General features: G+C 38.0%; 1 protein-coding gene across 4 annotated transcripts in view; it reads left to right on the top strand.

The window, feature by feature from the left end:
- The window catches only part of LOC115417010 (lymphocyte-specific protein 1-like), a 33,916-nt gene that overhangs the window by 8,477 nt on the left and 7,901 nt on the right, over positions 1–17,538 (top strand). For 3 of the 4 annotated variants that reach the window (XM_030130931.1, XM_030130928.1, XM_030130927.1), the window contains 7 exons: positions 311–388; positions 2,691–2,714; positions 2,798–2,839; positions 2,982–3,013; positions 4,389–4,461; positions 5,023–5,106; positions 6,146–6,233. In XM_030130931.1, the coding sequence (XP_029986791.1) occupies positions 311–388; positions 2,691–2,714; positions 2,798–2,839; positions 2,982–3,013; positions 4,389–4,461; positions 5,023–5,106; positions 6,146–6,233 (421 nt within the window). The remainder of the gene's footprint in view (positions 1–310; positions 389–2,690; positions 2,715–2,797; positions 2,840–2,981; positions 3,014–4,388; positions 4,462–5,022; positions 5,107–6,145; positions 6,234–17,538) is intronic. The other variant, XM_030130929.1, reaches the window with a different exon arrangement.

The following is a 17,538-nucleotide window of genomic DNA, read 5'->3' as shown; positions in this document are numbered from 1 at the left end:
CAGTTTGTATTAATATTGCTCTTTATTTTCTATCAAATGTTAAACAAAGTTAGATACTGTATGTCCATGCTGTTCTCTCTGTGGATGTTTAAGGAAAAAAAAAAAATCATTTCTAATTCCTAAGAAAGTGGGACAGAGACAAATGTATCTGAAATGTATGAGCCTCACTGAGCCTTGTGTTGTGAATATGTACACTGTGAGGAATGTGTGGCAGACTGATGTGACTGGAAAATGTTATATCTCTTATGCTTCAATTAGAAAAAAAAATACATGTTTTTATTTATTTATTTATTTTTTCATTTTTTTACAGTGGTCTGGAGATGATTTGAAGCCTGATCAAACAGTGAAGACCATGAGCACTTACGGCCCCATGAGTCCAACTTTTAAGGTAAAAGCCCCGAAGTCTGAGCTCCATACGTTACACACCAACATCAGACATGTTCTGACGCTGCACAAGCACAAGAATAAAAGTGAGAGCTCAAACTACAAATGGAAAAAAAAACATAGGATTCAGGAGTTGAAGCGTTTTGTTGTCATATGACTAATAGAAACAGGTTTAAAGTCTGACTCCGCCCACAATGAACGAACAGGAGAATTTAAGCCTTTACAGTTCACTCGTTGAAATACTCTGAAATTTTTTTGGTTTTTATTTATTTATTTATTTTATTTTTTAAATTAATTTTTAATTTTAAAAAATCATAATTTATTTATTTATTATTTATTTATGTATTTTTATTTATTTATTTTGTGGAAATAAAATTAAACAAAAACAAAAAAAAGAAAAAAAAGAAGTACTCTGAAATTCAACACTCCAACCTCAGTGTGTGTTGGATGTTGTCATCTACCTCCTCGTCGGTTGCCGTGACAACAGTCTCCCTCCTCTTGCCATAAAACATCCCAGCAGACACTTGGTAAAAAATAAACACATGCAATAAAATCTAGTTGGATCTGGAGTGAGTGGGTTTTTTTTCTGTGAGCACACTTCTATTTCCACAAACAGGAACAACTGCTTACATGCACACACACACACACAACTGAACGCACACACACACAACTGAACACACATGGCAGACATTTGGGTCTTTAAGGGTTAAAGGTGAATATTTGGGTCGTTAAGGTTTAAAGGTGGATGTTTGGGTCTGTCAGGGTTAAAGGTAGACGTTTGGGTCTTTAAGGTTTAAATGTGGACGTTTGGGTCTGTAAGGGTTAAAGGTGGACGTTTGGGTCTTTAAGGGTTAAAGGTAGATGTGTGGGTCTTTAAGGTTTAAATGTGGACGTTTGGGTCTTTAAGGGTTAGAGGTGGACATTTGGGTCTTTAAGGGTTAGAGGTGGACATTTGGGTCTGTAAGGGTTAAAGGTGGACGTTTGGGTCTTTAAGGGTTAGAGGTGGATGTTTGGGTCTTTAAGGGTTAGAGGTGGACATTTGGGTCTTTAAGGGTTAAAGGTGGACGTTTGGGTCTTTAAGGGTTAGAGGTGGACGTTTGGGTCTTTAAGGGTTAAAGGTGGATGTTTGGGTCTTTAAGGGTTAAAGGTGGACGTTTGGGTCTTTAAGGGTTAAAGTCGGACATTTGGGTCTTTAAGGATTAAGGGTGGACATTTGGGTCTGTAAGGGTTAAAGGTGGACATTTGGGTCTTTAAGGGTTGAAGGGGGACGTTTGGGTCTTTAAGGGTTACAGGTGGACGTTTGGGTCTTTAAGGGTTGAAGGGGGACGTTTGGGTCTTTAAAGGTTAAACATGGACATTTGGGTCTTTAAGGATTAAAGGTGGACATTTGGGTCTGTAAGGGTTAAAGGTGGACATTTGGGTCTTTAAGGGTTGAAGGGGGACGTTTTGGTCTTTAAGGGTTAAAGGTGGACGTTTGGATCTTTAAGGGTTAAAGGTGGATGTTTGGGTCTTTAAGGGTTAAAGGGGGACGTTTGGGTCTTTAAGGGTTAGAGGTGGACGTTTGGGTCTTTAAGGGTTAGAGGTGGACGTTTGGGTCTTTAAGGGTTAGAGGTGGACGTTTGGGTCTTTAAGGGTTAAAGGTGGATGTTTGGGTCCTTAAGGGTTAAAGGTGGACGTTTGGGTCTTTAAGGGTTGAAGGTGGATGTTTGGGTCTTTAAGGGTTGAAGGTGGACGTTTGGGTCTTTAAGGGTTAAAGGTGGATGTTTGGGTCCTTAAGGGTTAAAGGTGGACGTTTGGGTCTTTAAGGGTTGAAGGTGGATGTTTGGGTCCTTAAGGGTTAAAGGTGGATGTTTGGGTCCTTAAGGGTTAAAGGTGGACGTTTGGGTCTTTAAGGGTTGAAGGTGGACGTTTGGGTCTGTAAGGGTCAAAGGCGGACGTTTGGGTCTATAAGGGTTAAAGGGGGACGTTTGGGTCTTTAAGGGTTAAAGGTGGACGTTTCGGTCTTTATGGGTTAAAGGTGGACATTTGGGTCTTTATGGGTTAAAGGTGGACATTTGGGTCTTTAAGGGTTAAAGGTGGACGTTTGGGTCTTTAAGGGTTAAAGGTGGACGTTTGGGTCTGTAAGGGTTAAAGGTGGACGTTTGGGTCTATAAGGGTTAAAGGTGGACATTTAGGTCTGTAAGGGTTAAAGGTGGACATTGGGGTGTTTATAGGTTAAAGGTGGACTTTAAGGGTTACTTTGACCTTTTCAGGCCAAACTCATGTGACCTATTTTTCCCGTTTCTTTTGTCTCTTCTGCTCTTTAGAAACTTCTGATCCAGTTTTGTCCGGTAGGTTCTGCTCGTGTGTTTCAGTAATCCACACAAACACACTGGACGCCAACAGCTGCACTCAAATGTTGTGTTTGTTCCAGGACGACGTGAACGCTCCAGACTTCGCAGACACTAAATGTACGGTGAGTCATCGGCTGTAGATCCTCAGGAGGGTTTTCCAGTGCTGTATATACCAGAGCTGCAGCTCGGTTTAATCATGTGTGTATGAGCTCATTTCCCCAGTGAGTGCGTTTTAACGGCCAGATGCTCTCATTGTTCCGTCAGGTTTCACAGAGGCACGAGTCTATGAGGAGTAGGTGAGTTTATGAGAACACATTTAAGTCATTACCAAAAAAACAACACCAGACAGACCAAGGTTATTATTGAAAACTAACGAAATGACCAAAACTAGAATTGTAAAAATATTTTCGTTAACTGAAATAAATAAAAACTATAATTAAAAGGAAAAAAACATAACTAACTGAAACTGTATTGTGTGTTTACAAAATTAACTAAAACGGATAAACATTATGGATAAAATTCCCTTCGTTTTCGTCTTTGTCAATGCCAGAATGATACGAAATCGATTTATTTCGCTCTAGCAGTTTTATCTGCTGTCACCATACGACACTTGACGGTCCGTCACTTGTGGTTTCCAGTCGTCGTCTGGTCCCCACTCTACCTGGAAACATGGAGACTAAAGTTGGGAGAAAGCAGCAGAGTCCTGTCTGGGATTTATTTGAATATGAGGGAGAAGAAGAGAAAAGATACGACAAAACTAAAATTAATACTAAAACTAAGCATTTAGAAAAAAATGAAAACTAATAAAAACTAGCAAATCTGCTCTAAAAATGAATTAAAACGAACTGAATTAGAGAAAAAAAGTCAAAACTAAATAAAACTGAACTATAATGGAAAATCCAAAACTATTAGAACCTTGACCTGGTTCTGGACCTAGAGAAAAAAAGAAAAAAAAGGAAAAAAAACAAAAGGGGGAAAAATAGATGAAAATAATGAAAACTAATAAAAAACTATCAAACTTGCTCTAAAAATGAAGTAAAACTAACTGAATTAGAGAAAAAAAAAGTCTAAACTAAATAAAACTAAACTAGAATGAAAAATCCAAAACTATTAGAACGTTGACCTGGACCTAGAAAAAAAAGAAAAAGAAGGGAAAAAAAGAAGAAAATAACAAAAACTAATAAAAAAAAACTACCAAACCTCCTTTAAAAACTAATTAAAACTAACTGAATTAGAGAAAAAAAGTCCAAACTAAATAAAACTAAACTAGAATGAAAAATCCCAAAATATTCAAACGTTGGGACAGACCACGCCCCCCACGGCGGCATGTAAAAGCTGCAACAAGATGAAAATGAGGTAATGTGACAAAAAATGGAAAAGAAAAAAAATTGAGACACAAAATTAAATTTTACTAAATGTAACAAAAAAAACAGAAAATCAATGAAACACAGAAAATGTCATAAAAATCCAACGAAAGAAAAAGAGAACAGGGATCTAAATATTTCAGGTTCTGTTGAAAATGAACGTGAAGTTAATATTCGTTATTGTCTCTTGGTTGTTTTTTATTAGATGTGCTTTTAACAGAAGCTTTATCAACAAAACATCGGAATGTTTTTCATGTTACACCGTTAATATTAACAAAGAAAAGTCGAATAATGTTTTTAATTACAGCGCCCTGGAGAAGAACCTGCCTCCTGTTTCCAAAACTGACAACGGACGGCAACAACACACAAACAGAAACCAGGTAACACACACACACACACACACACACACAAGTAACAAAGTAAGTCCGAGTTTAGATCAGGGGTGGGCAACCCTGGTCCTCGAGGGCCGGTATCCTGCATGTTTTAAGTGTTTCCCTCTTCTGAGACACCTGGTTCACATGATAAGCCTATCGTCCAGCTCTGCAGAAGCCTGATAATGACCTTCAGGTGTACTGGAAGAGGGAAACATCTAAAACATGCAGGATACCAGCCCTTGAGGACCAGGGTTGGACAGTAGATCTGGAGGACCAGGGTTGGACAGTAGATCTGGAGGACCAGGGTTGGACAGTAGATCTGGAGGACCAGGGTTGGACAGTAGATCTGGAGGACCAGGATTGGACAGTAGATCTGGAGGACCAGGGTTGGACAGTAGATCTGGAGGACCAGGGTTGGACAGTAGATCTGGAGGACCAGGGTTGGACAGTAGATCTGGAGGACCAGGATTGGACACTTCTGGAGTATGTTCTCAGTTCAGTTGTGTGTTAATGGTGTAAATGCGCCCCCTTGTGGTCACAGTTTAAAGGTGTTCTTCTGTTCTTCAGGAAATCAAACCTGGTGATGTTCTACACAAGAAAAACTTCTGGGAGAGTCGAGCAGACGCTGAGTCTGCTGGAAAACAGAAGAAGGTTTGTATTCACATCAGACAACAGCGCCATCAGATTGAAGTTCTGTTTATATGTATGAGTCCTTCTTCCACTAAAGGACACATTATGGCTTTATCTGTGGACAGTATATGTGTATGAGACCAGTGTTGGACTGAAGGACATGTTAACCCTTTCACACATGATAGTATCATATAAACACAGTTGGACTGACGTTCCAAAGGGTTCTAAAGGTACTATAGTCCAGACCACATGGGTTCAGTCTGTACAGACCCTCAGACAGACAATGAACTGAAGGATCATCTGATCTGGGATCGGCTCCAGTGGACCTCCTCAGACCCACACATGGGTTTACTGTCCACCACTGGACAACAGAGTCACAGAGTTAGACCAAAACACTAAACAGAAAAAACGGTCCACTGTAAAAGGACATTCCATTAAAAAAAAAAAAAAAAAAATGCATCTGAAAAAGCTGTTGCATCATGATATTTCCAATGTCTGCAATTATTAAATATAAAAACAGTCCAAACTTGTTCTTTCCTGGGTCTGAGGAGATCTGGATCAAATCTTCTTCAAATCATCACATTCCTCTAGTTTTCCCTCATGTGGAAGAAACATCACCGCTGTTTCTGTGTGTGATGGAGTTCAGCAGGAAGAACATTTGAAAGAGAATCCAAAATGAACTGAGCCCAACTATGTCTGAGGAAAAACCATGTGTTCTGATCATCATAGAACGACATCAGTTACATGACTTTGCTTTTATGTGATCACATGTTTTCAGATGGAACTTAGAGGATTCTCTAATTGAATTTTTGTGATTTTACAATATTATCTTTATTACTGAATTGTATTAATAAAATTGAAAGACATATATTTTACATTTTTCATCTAATTCAAATGCATAAAGCTTTGTGAGACCAGCTGGTGCCATTTAAATGGGGGGGGGGGGTTCTGGGCTTTAAGCTTAGGGCCTCCCCGGGTCTAAATTCGACCCTGTATGAACATCAAACCCTACAGTTTCCTGTGTACTCAGTTGGTGTAAATTGCTGTTGTGTGATTTCAGGAAGGCTGTGCTGGTCGGACGTTTCAGTTTGTGGTGACGGGTCATGGAAAGTACGAAAAGGTCTGTGAGTCCAGCAGCTGCAGCCCAGGTCAGACACGAAGCTTTAACGGGTTTAACAGGTGTTTTTTTAAGTGTCCATCCCATCAGCAGCTGTTTTATTTAAATTCATTTAAAATATTTAAACTGTGTGTCATAAAGGAAAGGCAACACCATCAAAACTTTAATTATAATTACAGATTATTAGTCTATAAAACCATCTAGCATCAGTAGTCATCCTGTTCTCCTCACAACTGTCTAACTCATCTATTAAATGGACCACAGTCTGTGGACCCGTTGAATCCAGGTGTTTCTGTTCTAACAAGGGTCTGGGATCCAAAACAATAGGACTAATGCCACCCAGAAATCACCCAAAACCCCCTAAAAATCACCAAAAAATTATCCAAAAATCACCATCAAAACTATCCAAAACCCCCTGTAAATCCCCCATGAATCCCAAAGCTGAGTTAATAAAACCCGTTTGATGAGCTGATCTGTGCATGAGGAAACTATCTGGACCACAGTCTGTGGACCCGTTGAATCCAGGTGTTTCTGTTCTAACAGGGTTCTGGGATCCAAAACAATAACAACTAATGTCAGAATAGAGTTTGATATTATGGGATAGATATCCTATTAATTATTAATATTGATGTTTGTGTGTCTGATCCTCCTGAACAGGACATCTGACAGCTGGAGACATGATGTGTCCACATATTTATGTCCATATACGAGGCTGTGGTAAATAGGGGTGTGCAGGGGGCTGCAGCCCCCCCGCCCCCCAATCACATTCCAAATGTATAAATTAAATAATTAAATACTGTCGTTGTGTCATTGACTGACACATCTCACACTCATGTACGTCCACACAGACACTGTGGAACTGTTGGACAGACAGGAGAAGATGAAAACTTTGATCAGTGTTAGTTCAGATCATAAAAACCCATTTGGAACATCAGCTGAAGGTCTGTGCACCTGCTCCAACAGTAACCCCAGAGTGAGATTTATGAAAAACAGAAAGGTGGAAATGACTCTGAAAAGTTTAGGAAAATAAATGACAGTAAGTCAGTTTGGACCAAATGAAAAAAACAGAAATAGAGATAGTAAGTTATGTGAAAACACTGTTGTTTAGAAGGTAATAAAATGTGACCAACATTAACCCTTTCAGCACCAAGGACAGCAGCGCTCACACTCCTGTAAACCTTTCAGCACCACAGACAGCACCACTCTCACTCCCATCACCTTTCAGAACCACGGACAGCACCACTCTCACTCCTGTTCACCTGTCAGTGTCTGATCTGATCACTGTTTTCATCACAAAAAACAAAAAATATCCTAGTGTTTTTATTGTCAATCGGTGAAGGACTTTTAATTTCCTTTCCTCCATCAGATCCACTCAGACTCAGACATAAACAGGTCCAGTTCTACTCATCATCACCTCAGTTTAAACCAATGGTTTCCAACCTTTTTTACTCCTGACCCCATTTTAACATCACAAATTTCAGGCGACTCCAGACATTCAAAACGGAGACTTTTTTTTTTTGCCTAAAATTAATTTGGTTTTGATCATTTAATAGTTTGCTATACTATGTTGCAGATAAATGTTAATTTTAGACTACATTTAGACTATAAATGTAAATTTTTATCAGTAAGTTTTAAATTTTTTTTTAAATTAAATTGTTAGAAATTTCAGGCGACCCCAGACATTCAAAACGGAGACATTTTATTTGCTAAAATTAATTTGTTGTTGGTCGTGTAATAGTTTGCTATAATATGTTGCAAATAAATGTTAATTTTAGGCAACATTTAGGCTATATAATGTAAATTTTTATCAGTAAGTTTTATCAATTACTTGAAATTTCAGGCATCCCCATTTGAATTCCAGGCAACCCCACATGAGGCCCCGACCCCAAGGTTGAAAAACACTGGTTTAAATGTATGTCTGTTCTGTTCCTTGAATATTCTTTCTCACTAGTCCATGCTCTTTTGTCTGTTTTGTATATGTTTCTTTGTGCAGACAGTAGAACCTCCACAGGTGTGTGTTTCAGGTCTGTGTTTCACATTATTGTCTACTGTGTGTGACCAGTTGTTGGTTCTCGCTGCAGTTTTGTGTAAATCTGACTTTTCTCTGAGTCGGTCACTCATTTGTCTTTATATTTTGTGTAGCTTGTGCTTTTTTTAATCATTTATTTATCTTACGCAAGTAATGTCACATTAATAGTCAATCAATGTATTTTCATCACTTGAAAAGCGCTAATTGATTTTGCATCACCATTGACATGATCCTCACAGCCCCCCCCCCGCATTTGAAATGGGTTCCTATGGCTATGTCCATATAGTTGATAAACATCAGTATTTGACTGTAGTTTAATGGCAGATGTTTGTTCCTCAGTCAGATGTGATGACAGTAGATGGAAATTATTATTTACAGTCAGAGCAGGAAAAATATTAGAGACAGAGTCATGGAGAAAAAAAAATGTCGATATAAATTCAGTCCAAACCATCTGTGAGTCATTTAGGAAACAAAGAAAACTATTTAAACCAATGCACTGATATCTATCCCATAATATAAAACTCTATTCTGACATTAGTCCTTCTCGTTTTGGATCCCAGACCCCTGTTAGATTCAACAGGTCCACAGACTTTAGTCCATTTGTGTTTAAGTTAATAATGAATATGAGGAGAATGGTTTAGATTTTTGCAAATTCATAAGAAACATGTGAAGACAGCAGGACAGTGTGTTAAATCCTCTCAACTATTAACCAGAGAAATTCCAATTCCATGCTTCCAATAATTCAAACTAGTGCGCTGCGCTGTTTGGATCCACTGGTTCTACATGTGGCCGTTTTTGTTCTGTTGTGGATTTGTACATGTTGTACCAGGTTTGTCCAGCAGGCACCGCCAAAGTGTTCTGGGTAGAGCAACAGGATTATAAGACTGATTCAAAATGCACATGTCTAATAATAATAATAATAAGAAGAAGAACAAGAAGAAGAAGAAGGAGAATTATTATTATTATTATTATTATTATTATTATTATTATTATTATACTTGATTAAATTATTATTATACTTGATTAAATTATTTTTTGCTTGATTCAAGATTTTTTTTTCTCAATTCAAGATTGTTTTGCTAAACTCAAGATTTGTTTTGCCTAATTCAACATTTTTTGGTTAATTCAAGATTTTTTTTTTTTTTTTTTCCTTAATTCAAGCAAAAAAAAAAAAAAATCTGCCAATGAAACAAGTGAAAATGATCTTGTTTAGATTTGTTGAAATCAGATTTTCCAGATTTACTGTCTATAAATCAGTTCTTATACTGTGGGGCAAAAAAGTATTTAGTCAGCCACTGATTTAGCAAGTTCTCCTATTCAGAAAGATGAGAGGTCTGTAATTTTCATCAGAGGTACACTTCAACTATGAGAGACAAAATGAGAAAAAAAAATCCAGGAAATAACATTGTAGGATTTTTAAAGAATTTATTTGTAAATTATGGTGGAAATTAAGCATTTGGTCACCCACAAACAAGCCAGATTTCTGGCTCTCACAGACCTGTAACAACTTCTTTAAGAAGCTCTTCTGTCCTCCACTTGTTACCTGTATTAATGGAACCTATCTGAACTGGTTATCTGTATAAAAGACACCTGTCCACAGCCTCAAACAGTCAGACTCCAAACTCAACCGTGGCCAAAACCAAAGAGCTGCCGAAGGACACCAGGAAGAAAATTGTAGACCTGCACCAGGCTGGGAAGAGTGAATGTACAATAGGCAAGCAGGTTGGTGTGAAGAAATCAACTGTGGGAGCAATTGTATGAAAATGGAAGACATACAAGACCATTGATAATCTCCCTCCATCTGGGGCCCCATGCAAGATCTCATCCCATGGGGTCAAAATGATGATGAGAACAGTGCAAAAATCCCAGAACTACACGGAGGGACCTGATGAATGACCTGCAGAGAGCTGGGACCAAAGTAACAAAGGCTACCATCAGTAACACACGACGCCGAGAGGGACTCAAATCCTGCAGCACCAGGCGTGTCCCCCTGCTTAAGCCAGTACATGTCCAGGCCCGTCTGAAGTTTGACACAGAGCATATGAATGATCCAGAAGAGGATTGGGAGAATATCATGTGGTCAGATGAAACCAAAATAGAACTTTTTGGTAAAAACTCAACTCGTCGTGTTTGGAGGAAGAAGAATGCTGAGTTGCATCCCAAGAACACCACAGCTACTGTGAAGCATGGGGGTGGAAACCTCATGCTTTGGGGCTGTTTTTCTGCAAAGGGGACAGGACGACTGATCCGTGCAAGGGAAGAATGAACGGGGCCATGTATCGTGGGATTTTAAGCCACAACCTCCTTCCATCAGTGAAAGCATTGAAGATGGAACGTGGCTGGGTCTTCCAGGATGACAATGATCCCAAACACACCGCTCGGGCAACGAAGGAGTGGCTCCGTAAAAAGTATTTCAAGGTCCTGGAGTGGCCTAGCCAGTCTCCAGACCTCAACCCCTTTGAAAATGTGTGGAGGGAGTTGAAAGTCCATGTTGCCCAGCGATAGTCCCAAAACATCACTGCTCTAGAGGAGATCTGCAGGAGGAATGGGCCAAAATACCAGCTACAGTGTGTGCAAACCTGCTGAAGACTTACAGGAAACGTTTGACCTCTGTCATTGGTCAAAGGTTATGTTACAAAGTATTGAGTTGAACTTTTGTTATTGACCAAATACTAATTTTCCACCATAATTTACAATTTAAATTCTTTAAAAATCCTACAATGTGATTTACTGGATTTTTTTTTTCTCATTTTGTCTCTCATAGTTGAAGTGTACCTCTGATGAAAATTACAGACCGCTCTCATCTTTTTAAGTAGGAGAACTTGCAAAATCAGTGGCTGACTAAATACTTTTTTGCCCCACTGTATCTCACTGAAAAGTTCCTCTGTAGGTGATTCTGTCTGATTTTAAGTGTGATCAGATATTTGGACTAGAAAAGAGAAAAATACACTTGGACAGATTTAGATTTTGTCCAGTGTAACGATCATTCTAGATTCAAAACAACACAGATTTCTGTTCCTGTTTATGGAAGGACTACTATTAAGGACATCTACCACAAGAAAGAAACTCATCAGCACATTTGGGATTGAATGGACAAACCAACATTACACACTTGTGTTTGGAACACATTTATATAAATATGGGATAGTTTAGGACAGATGAACCAAAGGGACTAGTGATTTTACCACAAACAATGAATTTCTTGATTTATCGTTTGATTTGGTTCATTTGTTTATTTGACAGGGACAGTGCGTATGAATGACCCAACAGTACAGGACTGTTTTAAATACACTGGAGTTCATATTATTGCTGAATTCCATCTGTCGTCCCCAGACGTAAAAGCACACATGAAACCAACATCGGAGACATAAAAAACAATAAAAGCATTACATGCATAAAAACACCACAAATATAAAAACAGTACGTTACATTCCAGACCGATCCAAAAAGATCCAAAACAGTGATAAGACAACCACAGTCCGGTGAACCAGGACTAAAGAAAAACAAGAACAACACGGTACTTCTGCCCACAGCAGACACAGCTTTGAAATGGGCACGTCTTCCTTCAGCCTCACCATCCTCATCCTCATCTTCATCATTAGCACCACTGTCTGAGCCTTCATCCTCTGGAACATCATGTTCTCATCCTCAGCACCAGGACCACCAGGCAGGAAAGGACAGCACTGTGGTCATTAGTTTAACAGTTAATCTCATTAACCCTTTCATGCATGAATTATGAGAACCTTAATCAAGATTTTTTTTCCTGAGTATTTTTATTCCTCTTTAGGCATGAAAAAAAAAACAAACAATGTGATTGAATTTTTTTAAAAAATCAACCTGTTTTTCATGGAGTTACAAAAATGTCCACTCAGCTACACCATGAATTTTATTCTTGAAGCAAAGAAACATGTATTTAAAACCCAATATCATGAAGTGATATGAAAACAGTGAAATTAAACCATGTTTAATGCAGCTAATCTGATGTTTTCTCACATTTTAACATATTCTAATACTAGTTATTACTCACTTCATGGAGATAATATGCAAAAAATAAATATTAACAATTGATTTCCACTCAAGAACCAATCGAGAACAGCAAAGTTACAATAATGGTATGAATTGCAGTTTATGAGATGATGCATAAGTGTCCACTGTGTTGGTTGATATGGAACTAAAACAACAAAACCATGAATATACAAGAATAAAGCTGTAGAGTAACTGTCCACTGTAGTGACCACTATGCATGAAAGGGTTAAAATATGGAACATTTAGCAGATTTAGGCCCAATCCCAATTCACTCCTTGGCCCCTCCCCCTTACTTCTCCCCCTCCGTTTTGTGCACTCACGTGACAGGGTAGGGGTGTTCTGATTCTTGATGAGTTGGAGGGGAGGGGGTAAGGGGGAGGGGTAAGGGCCAAGGGGTAGGGGTAAAGGGGTAGGGTAAAAGGGGAGGGCCAAGGGGAAGGGTAAAGGGGTAGGGTAAAGGGGTAGGGTAAGGGCGAGGGCCAAGGGGTAGGGGTAAGGGGAGGACTAAGGGGAAGGGTAAAGGGGTAGGGGTAAGGGGTAGGGGTAAGGGGAGGACCAAGGGGAAGGGTAAAGGGGAGGGCCAAGGGGTGGATTGGGATTGGGTCTTAATCTCGGCATCAGATAATTTCTATAAAATTGTCGACCAGTGTTATTTTTGTCTCATAAACAGATCGAATCCACAAGTGTTGAACTAGTGTTTAGTTTTAATATATACATTTCTATATGTATGAATAAATCCATCCAAAATTAGACTTTTATTTAATAAGGAATATCTTCTACCTCGTAAAACCAAAGAACACATTGTTTTTTCTATTCCTTTGTTTGGACGTCATCATCAGGTCCATTTCCTGCCTTCGGTCCAACGTCTACACCCGTCTTTTCTTTTCCGCTCATCCCTCACTTTCAGGATCGGTCTAATCTCTGTTTTCACAAACCGTCTGCACAGTTGTTCAGGAATGTTACAAGCCCAATTTATTCCAGAGATCACAAACGGACTCTGAGCTTCGCTTCATTTAGAAAAATAAAAAAAGGTACAGAGCAAAAGAAACATCCAACATCCAAATCTGCTCCACACATGCGAATCCACTCCACTTTCAGTCCCAGCCCGGCCCGTCAAACCCATAGGAGCTCAGGTTCCACGTTCAGAACAATATGACGTCAAGAGGTTCAGACCGGTAGAAAAGAAGAATAACCTGGAAATAATGACGTCTTCTGTTCTGGTGGAATAAAAAACTAAGAGTTACGAAAATAATTACATTTACGGACAGCGTATTAAGGCCACAAAAGAAAATAAACCCACTGTCACTATGAGAATAAAGTCGTAAAATATTGAGAAAAACCAGTAATTTTATAAGAATCAAGTCGAATACAAAAATAGTCTGAATTTTACAAGAATAAAGTTGTAATATTTCGAGAATAAAGTTGTAATTTAAAAAAAATTCATAATTTAACAAAAATAATGTCGTACTTTTATGAGATTAAAATCATAACATTTCAAGAATAAAGCCATAACATTATGGGAATAATGTCGTAATTTAAAAAACATCCTAATTTACCAGAATACAGTGGTACCCACTGGTCTGATAATGCAGAACTGGAACATTCTGTGAGGTTCTACTTTAACTTGGGGTTTACGCACAAAGGACAAATACTGAGACTATTAGCCCCGCCCACCAAATACTGAGCCTATTAGCCCCGCCCACCATCAACACATTATCATTAGCGGTCTGATGCTTCACTTGTTGTGTTCGCTGTAACTGGAAACTGTCATCAACAAGGATTAGGGTTGATGATTTATAAATGAGGACTGTTTATCGCACTATTGGGAATTTATTTTCTAAATATTATGACTTTAATCTCAAAAATATGACATTGTTTTCACTAAATTATGAGCTTTTTTTTTTTTTTAACTGTGACTTTGTTCTCATATTACAAATTTATTCCCGTAAAATTATGACTCTTTTCGTATTTGACTTTATTCTTAGAAAATTATAGGTTTTATCTCAGTATTTTACGATTTTAATCTCAAAAATATGACATTATTTTCGTGAAATTATGACTTTTTTTTTTTTTTTAAACTATGACTTTGTTCTCATAATATTACAACTTTATTCTCGTAAAACTATGACTCTTTGTATCCACTTTATTGTCATAAAATTACAGGTTTATTCTCAATATTTTATTACTTTAATCTCAAAAATACATTATTTTCATTAAATTAAGAGCTTTTTTTTTTTTCAACTATGACTTTGTTCTCATAACATTACAGGTTTTATCTCAATATTTTTCAATTTTTTTCTCGCAGTGACAGTGTTTTTATATTCTTTTGTGGCTGTAATACACCATCGTAACATTTACAAACTATCCTTTCAGAAAAAAGATGTGAATAACCTGAAAGAAAAAAAAATTAATTTCAAAAGTAAAATAAGTGCACATTTGTTTTGTCTTCCTCATTTATTGGTTATTCTGTTCTTCATGTACTTGATCCCATTGGTCTGTTTGTGGAACCTGAACTCAAAGCACTTGGAGGACCTTGACTGTTAGTGTCTTCAGTGTCATTTCTACACTTTCATCCCCTGGGCTGGATCAGAACCTTAGGTGGGCTGGATTTGGGCCCCAGGCCACATGTTTGCCCCCCCGGGTCTAAGCCTTTATCAACCTGCTGTTCAGCCAATCAGAGGCCGGTTCCACTCTGTCTGTCCATCTGTTTGTCTGTGTCACAGTTTTATCTTCTCAAATTTGTTCAGTCTTTGCTCTTTTTTTTAGAATCAGTCTGTTTTAGTTTGATCTATTTTATTTTGAATCAGTCTGTTTTCTTTTTATCTACTTTATTTCCTGCCACTGAATTCAGTTCATAGTGTGAATCTGTAACTGGTTTCTCTGATTGGTCTGAGTTGAAAACTGTTACAAACACGTCTCTGAGTTTTGTCTAAAGGTAAAACTGCTTTAGGAAACTAGAACAGGATTTAAGGGAATATGGGAAAAGGACAAAACAGTCTGTTTAACCCTCAGGTATCTGAGTGAGTCTGGGATGGACACTGAGCAGCAGTTCAGGTTACAAAGGTTCAATGGTGGGGAGACTTCAACTACATGGAGTTCAACTCTGGAGTTCAACTACATTGAGTTCAACTCTGTAGTTCAACTCCGTACTTCAACTCCATAGTTCAACTACATGGAGTTCAACTCTGGAGTTCAACTCTGTAGTTCAGCTCCATGGAGTTCAACTCTGTAGTTCAGCTCCGTAATTCAACTCTGTAGTTCAATTCCATAGTTCAACTACACGGAGTTCAACTCTGTAGTTCAACTCTGTAGTTCAGCTCCATGGAGTTCAACTCTGTAGTTCAGCTCCGTAATTCAACTCTGTAGTTCAATTCCATAGTTCAACTACACGGAGTTCAACTCTGTAGTTCAACTCTGTAGTTCAGCTCCGTAGCTCAACTCTGTAGTTCAACTCCGTAGTTCAACTCCGTAGCTCAACTCTGTAGTTCAACTCCGTAGTTCAACTACATGGAGCTCAACTCCGTAGTTCAACTCCGTAGTTCAACTCCATTTGCTGTAACTTGCTGGTCATTCAACTCCATTCATATTTCGTGCAGTGTCAAATAGTTCAAATACTTTTTGGGTCATTTTTTCTTCTTTACTCAGTTTATAAACTACAGTTTTGGGAAACAACATAAAATGAAGGGTTTTGTTGATTTTTCTTTTTAATATCAATAGTATTTGTCCACTGAACACTGTCCCTTTGTCTTTGAACCCATGATCATGTGATGACATCACAGCCAACACTGCCTCTGATTGGCTGGTCCTGGCACTGCTCAAATACTTCGCAGATGTGTGATCATTACCACTGTGGACACCCCTCTTACGAGCCCCACCCCCTATAGCCACGGACCGCCCCAACCATGTCCATGTTTGGTTTCATATTCACCACATGGACACTGTGGAAATAAACAGTAGTTCCTAAAACGACTTTTTCCAGCTGTAGTTTTATAAACTCTGTTTCTTCAGGGGTACAAATGGAGTGAGTTTTATAAACTCTGCCTGTAAAGGGGCTTCACCAACACTGCAACACTTCAGATTATTTTACACAACTTGTCTTAGGTTAGAAATCAAAAGCTGTTCAATTTTGTGTGATTTTTAAAATTCTGCCCCCAAACTAATATTAGTGCATTGGAAACTAAAGTACAACACTAACACACACTATTATAACCCAGTTATAACCACTGTTTCACTGATGTCTGGGCTTTGTTTCAGAGGTGGAGCTCAAAACCTTTTTTTTTTTTTTTAGAATTAAAAGACTAAAAGAGTTTGAAATGAACAAATAAATAGATAAATGTGACATTAGTGTGTGACTTTTACACCCACTCAGGTCTGGGGGGGGTCTGCTGTGGACAGGACACCCAAGGGTTAAAGTTCACCGTTTGGTGTCCAAACACAGACTGTACAAACATCGATTCGAACACAAGGTGGAAACGGTGAAAATATCTGTATTTTTCTTTTTGATTTTTTTTTACACTTAGTATTTATTATCAAAACGCAGACCTACTGAAATCATCCTTTCAAAACAAAACACCTACTTTTCACTCTCAACCCTGAAATCAGTTCACATTCGTCTCAAACAGGACAAACTAAACCACTTGAATTATCCTTCAGTTCATTGGAGCTTGTCTCGTTGCTGTGGGTTCAGTCCATTTTTTACACATTCAAGTCCATTAAACTACCCATTTATTTCATTTTTAATTAAAAATGTTCACCTTTTCACTGCCCTACAGATGCATTTCAACCCTTACATCACAGGTGTCAAACATGCAGTCCGGGGGCCAAAACCGGCCCACCAAAGGGTCCAATCCAGCCCATGGGATCAAGTTACAACATCGAACTCAAAAATAATATCATAATAACCTATAAATAATGACAACACCATTTTTTCCTCTTTGATTTAGTGCAAAAAACATTAAATTATGAAAATGTTTACATTAACAAACTATCCTTTTACAACAACAACAAAAAAAAACTTAGCTTGAATTCAGGAAAAAATCTTGAATTAACAACGTCACATTTTTGTCTTTAAGTGTAAAAATAACATTAAATTATGAAAATGTTTACATTTACAAACTGTCATTTAACAATAAAACAATTTTGCTTGAATTAAGGAAAAAATGTTGAAGCAAAAAACGTTCAATTAAGTAAAAAAAAATCTTGAATTAAGGAAAAAATCGTGAATTAACGTCACATTTTTGTCTTTGTTTTAGTGCAAAAAATAACAATAAATTATGAAAAT

Source organism: Sphaeramia orbicularis, chromosome 3 (genome assembly GCF_902148855.1).
Source record: "Sphaeramia orbicularis chromosome 3, fSphaOr1.1, whole genome shotgun sequence".
NCBI classification, from domain to species: domain Eukaryota; kingdom Metazoa; phylum Chordata; class Actinopteri; order Kurtiformes; family Apogonidae; genus Sphaeramia; species Sphaeramia orbicularis.
Note: the sequence above shows the minus strand (reverse complement) of the source record. Positions and strands in the feature narration are given on the sequence as shown.